Source organism: Alosa alosa, chromosome 11, assembly GCF_017589495.1.
Source record: "Alosa alosa isolate M-15738 ecotype Scorff River chromosome 11, AALO_Geno_1.1, whole genome shotgun sequence".
NCBI lineage: Eukaryota > Metazoa > Chordata > Actinopteri > Clupeiformes > Clupeidae > Alosa > Alosa alosa.
Window position 1 is genome coordinate 23,372,559 of NC_063199.1, and position 12,500 is coordinate 23,385,058.

General features: G+C 44.3%; 1 protein-coding gene across 5 annotated transcripts in view; it reads left to right on the plus strand.

The window, feature by feature from the left end:
* LOC125302775 (pleckstrin homology domain-containing family A member 5-like) overlaps positions 1 to 12,500 on the plus strand; it is a 125,750-nt gene that overhangs the window by 32,706 nt on the left and 80,544 nt on the right. Inside the window, exon 4 of one of the 5 annotated variants that reach the window (XM_048256086.1) lies at positions 561 to 656. The exons of 3 other annotated variants lie outside the window; for them this stretch is intronic. In XM_048256086.1, coding sequence (XP_048112043.1) covers positions 561 to 656 — 96 coding nt within the window. Of the gene's footprint in view, positions 1 to 560; positions 657 to 11,219; positions 11,376 to 12,500 lie in introns of those variants that run through there. One more of the 5 variants, XM_048256092.1, reaches the window with a different exon arrangement.

The following is a 12,500-nucleotide window of genomic DNA, read 5'->3' on the forward strand; positions in this document are numbered from 1 at the left end:
ATGTCTTAATTTAAGAAAAGTTTGACTTATTTTAAGTCAAATGATTTCATGAGAAAGTGCTAGGTAAGTGTCTTTATACTAAAAACAATACCAACTAGTTTTTTTTTATCTTGATATAAGATTAATAACACTTGGTTAGATTTTGTTAGATAAGCCGTTTTTGCAGTGTATTTGTATGGTAAAGTTTGTGTAATGACTGCTGAGAATCTTTATCAAAGTCAAAGTATCTTTATTAGTCTCCCCAAGGAAGGTTTTAGACGCATTATTCATTCTGGTGATCATCATAGGTATTTTTGCAGCCATTATATACATTTTATTTATTTATTTTGTATTGAGGTGATGATGTACAGTGATCTTACATAACCTCACCAGTTTCCACACCTCACTGAGCTGATCAACATTTCTATTTGTATTGTTTGGATGGCTAAAATCTTTTGTGATAATAAAAATGCATATCCTTTGGACGACTAAAATCTTTTGTGATGATATAAAATGCATATTGCTACATATTATTGTACGTAATAATCAAAGTGCATACTGCATTGTGATGGTCATTATAGGTCAGAGTATGAGGAGGAGCAGTGCTGTCAGTCACAGGGAGTGGAGGTGTCAGGAGGTGTCAGGGCCAGCGAGGTGGACAGGCAAGAGGAGCTATGGTAAGCAGGTGACAGGTGATGAGGTGGACAGGCAAGAGGAGCTATGGTAAGCAGGTGACAGGTGATGAGGTGGACAGGCAGGAGGAGCTATGCTATGGTAAGCAGGTGACAGGTGATGTGGTGGACAGGCAGGAGGCGCTATGCTATGGTAAGCAGGTGACAGGTGATGTGGTGGACAGGCAGGAGGCGCTATGCTATGGTAAGCAGGTGACAGGTGGACAGGCAGGAGGCGCTATGCTATGGTAAGCAGGTGACAGGTGGACAGGCAGGAGGCGCTATGCTATGGTAAGCAGGTGACAGGTGATGTGGTGGACCATATGTGGTGGACAGGCAGGAGGCGCTATGCTATGGTATGCAGGTGATAAGGTGGACAGGCAGGAGGAGCTATGGTAAAGCAGGTGACTGGTGATGCAGTGTAGTATGTGTATGAATCACTTTGGAAGAAGGCATTATGCTGTTCAAAATTCTCACAGTTGGTACGTCGGCATATTGATATAAAAACTTGATAAGGCTCGTTTTTTTTATATTAAAATCAGGTGGTGACAATCGGGTGATTTTATGTAGATTACCCTCAGCCCTTATCACCACACACACACACACACACATAAACACATACACACACACACACGCACACACTTCCCCACAATCTTTTCAGCAGCTCATTAGCAGAGTAAAGTGCCCGCGGAGGGTAGGCCAGATCTGAGATCTGTGGATATATCATCTTGCACCCTCAATTTAATTACGAAGCTCAAATGGAAGACTGATCCTCAAACCTGTTTATTTCCACAACACTGCACACACAATACAGGCTAATTATAAACAATATGCTGTGTTTTTTTTTTTTTTTTTTTTTTTCATTTTGTGCTCCCAGCTACAATGCCTGACTCTTTTGGGGCGAACTATTATCATTTCCTGTAGTCTTTATTTTTTGTTGTTGACTGTGTCTCGCCTCAGGAGTGTGTGTGGGCTGGAGAGGACGGGCTGTGTGATCTGGGGTCATTTGGCTTTATTATTCTGGAACTCACAACACAATACAGGAGTCCATCACTCTTGTTCTGAAATGCTTAGTTTTGGCGTGTGTATGTGTGTGTGCAAGAGAGATGGAGAGAGAGGGGATGGTGGTGCTTATGGGAACAAATTACACAATATTTATAAACAAAAGCACATCAGTGTCAGATACAAATTTCTGTGAAACCCACTTCAGTTTCATTGAATAGAATCTCCAACACGCGTTGATACTTCCCTGCTTCTTAGTGGGGATTATAAATCTTCATTATCTTCACAGCAATACAGTGAATGAATGTGGTTTTGTGTTGTGTTGTGTTGTGACAGACACATCATGTCTCAGATCCTTTCGTATCCCTGCAAGCCAAAGGCAGGCTATGTCCTCTTGTTTATGTTCTCTGGCTTCACCCATGTTTTTATCAGCAGACATATGACTCCCATCAAGCCAGTGAGAGATACTCAATTTCATTAGCCCTGAAGACTGAGGGTTCGGTCTCCTCCCATGATGCAGTTTGTCCAGGCAGAACGTCCTGAGCCTGACCTCAGCATGTTCTCCATCACTGTCCACTTGAGGGCGACAGAAGGACAGAAATTGACCCCTTTGGCCTGTGGCCTGATGAACTTGGCTGCCTCGTTGCCTTGTGGGGCCATTATGTTTCCTGCTCCCGTCTTGGAGTAGGAGTTGCACAAGAAGTGTCCGAACAGATGGACCTCCCAGTCCAGTTCAGTCCGCTCACAGGCCTCCCCACCAGCTGCACTCTCACAGCGCTGCTCCTGGGTGTGGCCCCAACTCGGGATAATTAAGCAATAAGCCCCGAGAGGCTGTAGGTTACACTGATTTTACAACAGCTAAGGGGCGTTGTTAAAACCCCCCTTACCTGTTGTAAAATCAGTGTAACCTACAGACTTGAGTTTATTCGATAAATTGATTCATAGATAATCATTCTTCCGCCAAGAAATAGATTTCCTCTATCTGAATGGTTGCCAAGCAACGTCGAGACGCAGCTACTTTAACTTTTGTATCAAGTTATTATAGCACAGTAATATAGAATGAAATGCGGTCTAGGTGTATGTTTATGCTGCATTTTACAACGGCATCGATTTCGCCAGCACAAACTTGATTTCGCCAGCACAAACACACACACCACACAACTCTCCAGCTGTTCACATTTGTCTTGCAAAAAGACAAGTCTGCCTGGAATTACGTCTTTTTTGTTGTCATTACTCTGTGCTAGATAAGGAGGCAACATTCATTTGATGAAAAGCATTTCGGAGTGGTCATCCAGTGGGTTCAATGTGGACAACAAGGTTGCACAGAGCCATCTCAGCAGGAGTGAACACCAACACACTTGGCGCAAAGCTAGCTTGGCTTTTTCTCAGGAAACATCTTAGTGTCTCTGAAGTAGACTGATTATGTGTTTAGCCCCTTGGTCATCTCTAGTCAGGATATCATTCCTCCATCATTCCTCCACTATCCTCTGCTTCTGTATGACAAGCAGGCTGATAAAATCTACTTAAGATATTTGGCTTGTCTGTGAGGACCCTTCACAAAAAAAATCACACATTTTCCAGTCAAACAGAAACATTAAGAGGAGGGAAGGATGTTGTTGTTGTTATAATGGATGCCAAAGTAACAGCTAGTTTGCTAGAATCAGTTTCACATGGGTGAGTCAAGCAAGCTAAAGCCTTACACTTGGCCACATTTTACAGCTAAATGAGGTAGGAATCTATTTTCACTTCTAATTTGTCCCTTTTGTTTGTTGTTATTTTGCCCTCTTATTTGAAAGTTCTACGCTTATAATTGCCAGTTTGGCTCTACTTGGAGACACTTTGTCTCAGCTCGGGGGTGGAGGGGGCTCCTAAAAGGCCGGCATTGTGTGGAAGTCCTTCGGATGAGACGTTAAACCGAAGTTCTGACTCACTGTGGTCATTAAAAATCCCATGGTACATATCTCAAAGAGTAGGGGGTTCCCCAGTTTCCTATCTGAATTCAGTCTGGCCCCCTAATCATCCCCCAGTGTAATTGGCTTATTCATTCCCTCACTCTCCACCTCAAGCTGGTGTGTGGTGAGCGTTCTGGCGCATAACGGCTGCTGTGCATCACCCAGGTGGGTGCTACAGTACACATTTGTGGTGGTTAGTGAAAAGTGCTTTGTAAAGTATAAAATGTAAAAGTGCTTTGAGTGCCTTGAAAAGTAAGTATAAGTATATACTCTTTTGATCCTGTGAGGGAAATTTGGTCTCTGCATTTATCCCAATCCGTGAATTAGTGAAACACACTCAGCACACAGTGAACAGAAGCACACACTAATCCCGCAACAACAGCGGCGCTCGGGGAGCAGTGAGGGGTTAGGTGCCTTGCTCAAGGGCACTTCAGCCGTGCCTACTGGTCGGGGTTCGAACCTGGTCGGTGTTCGAACCAGCAACCCTCCGGTTACAAGTCCGAGGCGCTAAACAGTAGGCCACGGCGGCCCTCCTAAAAAACTTGGTTAGAGATGCCACAAGGTAGGTGGCAGTGCTTTAACCCAGTGGTTCTCAAACTTTTTCTTTCATTCCCCACTTTGATCAAGGGGGCATTCTCGAGCCCCACCTGTCCCTCATCGCTCTAAGAAACTAGTAGGTCAAGCTTAAAATTGTCAATTTTATTGAAATAATGACAAGTTCTAAATATATCCTCTTCAACAGAGTTAAAATCAGCTGGTGCTGCAGATATAATAATAAATAAATACATAACACACATATTTCTGTTTTCCAGCGACATATTACAAAGCATAGGCCATTTTACAGCATTGTACAATATATTTAATGAAATACCAACATGCTGCATTAAATGGATCCATAATCCAGTCATACTGAGCACTGCTGGTTGGGAAATATTTTTTAATTAAACTTTGCAGGGATGTGATGTAGGCCTACTGTTTAATACATAGGATCACAAGAGTGCCTCCCAATCAGACGTTTCAGCGATTTCGTTCAGAAATCTCAAAGGGATAATACTGTCGCGATCGAGGCGCCTGTCCCATACTCAAGTTTTTTTGGTGAATGCAGTAATCTTATTTGCTAGGTGAGGTAGGTGCTTGTCTTTGCCTTGTAACTGGACATTAAACTCAAATGTATCGCTAAGATATATCAAATATATCGCTAAGATAGGCCAGCTTCGTCAAGAAATGTTCATTAGTGAAACGTGCTCTTCCTCCAAGAAGAGGCGACTCGGAGCTCAAACACGTGCGACAGCACTTTACCTCGGGAAAGCCACCTTGCCTCGCTGTGAAACAGTACAGCCTTTTGGTCCGCTACCATCTCTTCGCAAAGTGCGGAGAATAGACGCTCTTTTAAGGGCCGGGTTTTGATGAAATTCACCACTCTCACAACAACGTTCAAAATCTCATGTAGGTCGGGACTAGCTAAGCTACCTTGACACGAGCGCTTCCCTGTGAGTAACACAGTGCGTCCATTGCGCATCGGGTGCTACCTGGGCCCAGGCTACAGATAAGAAATAAATAAAAAAAACTCCTGTTTTTCACGTCAGTTCGCGCCCCACCTGGCATGTCTGACCCACAGTTTGAGAAACGCTGCTTTAACCATTTATAAATGTGTTGCAGGCCACTAGGACCTCTTCCATCATTCCATCATTCCATCCACTAAATAAAGCACTGTATAAATCAAAATGGACTTTTCTATATTTACCTAAAACATTGTATCCTTGTGGATGTCCTCTAAGCCTGTGTTAAGCATGAAGACACTAATGCACACTACAAGTATCAGATGTGCAAGAGTGGAAGTGCTCCAGTCACCAGGCAGATGTCGTGACACACACTAAATGTGTCAGATGCCGTGACGTGACGCACACTAAACGTGTCAGCCAGAGACTACTTTACCACTTCCAAAACAGGCTGCTAAAAATGGCTTATTTGGGAAGAAAATTCACTAGCAGCAAAAGTTGGTGTCACCTCACCTGGCGTTGCCACCCGTGCATCCCAAAATGCTCCTGAGGTAAATTCAGTGGATGGACGCCATTATCTTCTCTTTGACTGTGCCACGCTGAGATGAAAGCTGTCGCTGCTGCTTTGATCTCTGAGGTTTGAGGTCTACTGCTTTGATTTGTCGATTCAAGTCATTAATGGACATGTGTGTGTGTCTGTGTGTGTGTGTGTGAGAGAGAGAGATTCTTTGATTAAAAGAGTTAGGGTTATTAAATCCAAGCTTTGATGATGTGAAATGTGTCTGCTTATGTTAATGGTAATGTTGTGTTGTGTCACCTTGTCATAATGACTAAGCTGAATGAGAAGTTTAAGTACTTCAGAGCAGGTGAAAGCTATTTTGTTAGTGCTGAGAAGTCTCTCTTGACGTGATGTTTGCGTTTGTAGTCTAGCTGTTTCTTCACACATGCCTGCGTGCGTATTCCTGTGTATGTGTTTGTGCGTGTGGGAGACAAAAATGGGCTGTGTGTACTGTGTAGATTCACTCCAAACGATTATTTCATATTTCTTTCCTCAGAATGTGTAACCCGTGCACTTCCAGTACTCCAGCTGTCAGCAAATTAACTCCTTTTTCTGGATGACTGAGCCACGCTCCCTTAGCAGCATGTGCACACACACACACACACACACACACACACACATCCTATGTCAACTCAGACACGGTTCCTCCCACACCCACTCACACCTGGCCTCTGTAGAACAGAACAGAGCAGAACTTATCAAGAGAACCATTCCTCTGTTGGTATTCTAAACAGAAAAAGACTGGAAATGCACATAATGCTGGTTTTCAGCTCACATACTAGTACTGGTTTCAGCTCACATACTAGTACTGGTTTCAGCTCACATACTAGTACTGGTTTTCAGCTCACATAGTGCTGGTTTTCTTTCATTTTTTCCAATATTCAGAATTCAGTGCGTTCTACAGAGCTGAAGCAATTACTATACAAGGCATTAAAATGATTGAACCTGGGCTTTTTAAAATGGCAAAGTGGTCACGACTGGCATGTGAGAATGACACTCTTAGGACAAGTAGGTTATGTCACAGATGCCCCTTGTAGTGCTACTAGGTGAAAGCATGGCTGCAAGACAGCAGAGGGCAGTATGGTTAAAAAAATAGTCACTACAACTGAATCATGAAGAAGTCCTTGGCATATTAACACCAGCACAAACCTGTCAATGTCCTGGGTGTCTGTGCCTATTGTTTTGACCATGAAATTGATGTGGGCCACTCTAAAGGTGTAGCAAATTGCTTTGACCCAACAGTTCACTTATGGAGCGTGAAATGCTTTGTGTAATGTTGATACAGACCTGCAACTGCTCGAGGATTTGGTAATATTGTGGTTTTGGGGCTCTAAGGGTTATGCTGAAACACTCCACATTCACAAAAGTATGCCCAGGAATCTGGAGCTGTTCACTGTACATGTGCATTGATCTTTATTTGTTCACAACACACAAACAAGTTATTGAGTGATTGATTGATTGATTGATTGATTGAGTTTATTTGATGATTTTTCAAAAGCACATAGGACTCTGCAGTACAGAGATTCTATACATTAAAAATCACAGAGGACGAAAAGACAATAAGGCCCGGAGGTCCCATTGAGGTCCTCGATTCAAAACTAGTTATGGCAAGTTTGATTTTGAAATGTTGAGCTCTTAGTCTATTTAGCCAGACAGGTCCAAGTCATCATGAATTCTGAAAATGGGCCACATGAGGGCAGTATTAGCCAACATCTTCCGACAGCAATCCATCTGCCTCATGTACCATGTTGACTACTAGTGTGAGAGGATTGTGTTGATGTTACTGAGCTGAATGTGTCATTCATTAATATCAAGTTGACAAATTATTCTGTTCTCGTATCCCTGCAAAGAATTGAGGTTAATATCTTGCTAAGATTTTTAAATTGCTAATGAACCCCCTTTCTCTCTCCCCTCTCCCTCTCTGTTTGTCTGCCTGTCTCTTTCTCTCTCTCCCCTCTTTCTCTCTCTCTCTCTCTCTCTCTCTCTCTCCTTTCTTCTCTCTTTCCTTCCCTTCCATCCTGCTGTGCCGTGCTGGCTCTGGATTGTCCTGGAGACAGGTAAGTGGTGATTAATGGCATATTTCTTTGCTCATGTTTTTGCCCACGCTGCTTTGAAGGCGCTGTGCTGTGCTGTGCTGCACTCTCCCTGACCCATAGACTGCTGGAGAGGAATGATGAGCCAGGCGAGAGGTGCCAGTCCATCTAAACTCTCCAAAGATGCCCCTTACTTTGTATGAGTGGAGACTAGTGGAGGCTGCAGGTCTTTTTCATCTTCAGCAAGGGTCTCTCTATCTCTCTCTTTCTCTCCCTCCCTCTTTCCCTCTCCTCTCTCTCTCTCTGTCTCGCTCTCACTCTCTCTCTCCCTCTCTCTGTACTTGTGAAACCCCATCACCCTGTAGTGTGTTTGGGGGGGGGTTCTCCTTTATTCTTAGTTTTCCTCAAGAAGCGCAGAATTGACATCATGTCTTCATTTGAACTCTCTCTCATACTGCAGTATGAAACAAGCAGGCTAAGCACTTTGTATGGCACAAGAGCTAGACCTGCTCAGCAGCTACAAGAATTAGATCCCAGATATGAATCACTACCGTCAGGTTTGGGTATTCTAAATGTGACTTATTTTTGAAAGAATGAATTAACACAGATGTACACTCACAAGCTGTAGACATACATGCTTTCTCTGTGGACCTGGTCAATGTTGATGCTGTGTGTGTGTGTGTGTGTGTGTGTGTGTGTGTGTGTGTGTGCGCGTGCGTGTGTGTGTAAAGGGAAAGAGGGGGCAGACTGAGGGAAGCAGAGAGAGCGCTGGTGAGCTGCCCTCTCCCTCGTCCTTCAGTGGAGCTGTATTGATCTTTCTGAGAGTCGCTCCTCAGGCCACATCGGGGCAGAATGCTGCTGCCTTCCTTACCGTTAGCTCAGTCATAGATGCTGTGTGGAAGAGGCAAGGCAGAGGCCCCTCTCCCTCCTCTGTGGAATGAAGCTCTAGGCATACTCTTCTGATCCCGTGAGGGAAATTTGGTGTCTGCATTTATCCCAATGCGTGAATTAGTGAAACACACACAGTACACAGTGTACACACAGTGAGGTGAAGCACACACTAATCCCGGCGCAGTGAGCTGCCTGCTTCAACAACGGCACTCGGGGAGCAGTGAGGGGTTAGGTGCCTTGCTCAAGGGCACTTCAGCCGTGCCTACTGGTCGGGGTTCGAACCGGCAACCCTGCGGTTACAGATCCGAAGTGCTAACCAGTAGGCCACGGCTGTGATCCTTTGAGAGCTCCTTTGGTAGGGAAAACCTCCTGAGAGATAAGATGATTGCAGAATGCACACTGAGACTTAACAGAGGGTTGACTCTCTGGAAGTACACTGCCGGTTTTGAAACACCTACTCTTTTAGGTGTTATGTAGTAAGCAACATGTATGGGAACTCCTTCAGGACTGTTAGAAACCCATTCCCAGTGTGTAACGTTAAAGCAACACCAAAGAGTTTTTTGTACCTTAAAATAATGTTTCCAAAATCGTTTCAGTGGTTCATCAACTCGTACCACGGTGACCGTCTTCTGCATTCGCTTTGCGGCCCTCTATCGGCTATAACCGCACTATGTAAGTTTGCCAGATCGGGTAGCGGATCTGTAGTTCGATGGAATGAGACATAAGAAACTACAAATTTGGCTTGCTTCTGATGTCGCAATACATCATACTTTTATAAAATCATGCAACATACTCTAGTGTTGTTTTATTTATAATTGTTATTTGCAAAGCTGGTGCTTGATAAACAAATACTGTGCATGCTACAGAGGGAAAGTGCTTTAGTGTTAAGCGTTAAGTTGGTTGAGGGAATGGCAAGAGTGTGAAATTCTGTCATCATAGCAAAAGTTGGCTGCTGCTTTGAAGAGCCTAAAAAATAAAACATGTAAACAAACAACTTTGTTTACTCATGTTTGTTTACAACATTACCCTTATTCCAGGTCTGTTCATAGTCTTTAGTTTTCAGTTTTGCTCTACACTGTAACAAAAAAGCCAGTATTTTATACACTTGTGTGTGAGCACAGGTGTGCTAGTGCATGCCTACATACACACTTGTGTATGTGTGTGTGTGTGTGTGTGTGTGCATGTGCAACATGTGTGTAATGTATAGGACTGTTGCTGTGATAAGTTCCGGGTGAGGACAGCTGGTCATCTTCGGTATCTCAGAGTGCCACAGCTGCTTCTAGGAGTGTAAGCTGAATGGTCCCATTCTGTCTCTGTCTCTCTGTGTGTGTGTGTGTGTGTGTGTGTGTGTGTGTGTGTGTGTGTGTGTGTCCAAGGCCTAGATGAGGCCATCTGCATGGTGCCACTAAAGCTGGAGGGTCGATTGTACAACATGTTCAGTCCAGAATGGGCTTCTAATATGAACCCATCAACTGAAGTTTAGTAAAGGTGGTGTATATTTTGCATGAATTCAAATTGCTCTGTACTTCCTGTCGGTGTAAAGAGGATCATTACAATGCAAACGCTGACACCCAGCCCACTGATGACATCACCGATTTGGTGACTGTTTTCATATCCAGAAATTATAGACAGTAATTTACGTGTTTATTCAGCACAGTATGATGTTTTTCTCTCTCTCCCTCTCACTCCCCCATCTCTCCCTCTCTCCTACTCTCTCTCACCCCCCTCTCTCCCCTCTCCTCTCTCCCCCCCCTCTCTCTCCCCCTCTCCTACTCTCTCCCCCCTCTCTCTCCCCTCTCCTACTCTCTCCCCCTCTCCTACTCTCTCTCCCCTCTCTCTCTCCCCCTCTCCTACTCTCTCCCTCCTTCCCTCGTTGAAACTGCAGCTCTAAGCATGGCCCTTATATGGTTCAGTCGGTGGTGGATTGTCCCCCAGACCAGGGTGAACCAGAGACCAATTTGTGCTGATTTGCTTGTTATTATCAGTTCTCTCCATCTTCTGGTGACAGCTTTTTCTCTCCTCTGGCTTCCATCCCAAGCTGCTCTGTACGGAACTGACCCCTGGGGTTCAGGCCACTGAGTGGATTGTCACGATAGTTCTACGTGCTGGCTTTTATGGGCAGATGACCATAATAGTAATCGATAGTTGTCAGGGTGTGTGTGTTTATTTGTGTGTGTGTGTGTGTGTGTGTGTGTGTATGTGTATGTGGCCCATATTCTATGAGGATCTCACTACTAGATTCATCATAAGTAGGCCACAGCATAGCATGGAGGAGCTCAAGGAGTCCAAGCCTTAGCGTACATCTCATTCTCTCTCTCTCTCTCCCTCTCTCTCTCTCTGTCTCTGTCTGCTTCTCGTTCTCCTCTCTACTGAGCATGCTCCATGCTGTCTGCTCCTCATTTCTGCTTCCACCAGCAGCATCTTGCTGGCACACACACACTCCCCTGGCTCTGATTCTCTAAACCTCTTCTCTCTGTGGCCCACACCTCCCTCAACTGCTCTTTCACTCATATCTCTTTAGCCCTGTCTCTAGCCTGCCTGTCCTCTCTCTCTCTCTCTCTCTCTCTCTCTCTCTCTCTCTCGTGTGTGTACACACCCACTCACTTGCTCTCTTTCTTCTGTGGGCTCACTCTGAGGGCAGACGGCTGGTTAGCCTTCGTTCTCGCTCTCTGGGGCTGGGCTGCACCAGGACATTGGGAAGTGTTTGTCTACAGTAGAGAGAGTTCTGAGGATAGGGTCCAGTAAGGAGGGCAAGTCGTGCCCTGGCTGATTTCTACCTCCATTCTCTGGTAAGGAGCAGACATTTTGTGCAGGGGAGGATGCATTTGCTGTTGAAGTTTGCAGTCTGATTATGTGGTTGGACAGGCACTGCATGTGGGTAAAGCACGACTTGTGTAGTGAAACAACAACAAGATAAATAGATAGATAGATAGATAGATAGATAGATAGATAGATACTTTATTTATCCCCAAGGGAAATGAGACAACAGTATGAAAAATATATTTTGTAGTAGGGATGTCCGGATACCAATATCAATGACATTATATAATTCTCGATACCCAAATAGATACCACGGTAAAATAATAAATGTTGTTTTGCCTAGTTTCTCAATAAATGTTTTTTCCCCCCTAAGATTTGAATTGCTGTCTTAGCCTACAATGATTGGCAGAACTGATAACCCTTCTGTCTTCTATTCTATATGGACACAAAAGCTGAAGGTCAACATAATAAGCTTCATGGTATGAGTCACAGGACAGATATTGAAATCTATATAAAGGGTGAAGGGCTGGCATCCCATCAAGGATCTCTTTTAGTTAGGTTTGTGTGTGTGTGTGTGTGTGTGTATGTGTGTGTGTGTGTGCCCCCGTCGGGTCTGGAAGAATTGCATTCCTGGTACCGGTACTTTGCTAGCTCACTAAACAGAAAAGTACCATCATGGTTTCAGAATTTTAGTGTTGGCTTAGAACCTTGGTTCTTATAAATGGCATTCCTAATAGACAGTGCCTTTGGTGTGGCAGTAGAAGGCCTGTGGTTATTACAGTGGGATATTGATATTGTGGTGCCAGTTATTTTCAGTTTCCCTGAAGTGTTTTTTCCCATTGGTTTTGAAAATATGGTTTGTGCTGGTTGATTTTGTATTGGATATTTTCCTCCAGTAGTGCCCTTCTGAGTGTATTCCTCTGAAAATGGCCAATTTTTCACTTTTTTAAAGCCCTAAACAGCTCACAACTATGAGGTGTCCTCATGAGTGTCCAGGCTCCTCCAAACAGGGCGATTGGATTTCTCTGTAAATGAGTTATAGGCCAGGAGGGCTCCACCGCCCCGAGATGCTGGAGCAGTGTTCTCTGCTCAGAGACTCTCCCTGACTCATAGCACATCCAGACATAATCTCAAATGCCTTCTGTCTCTCGCTC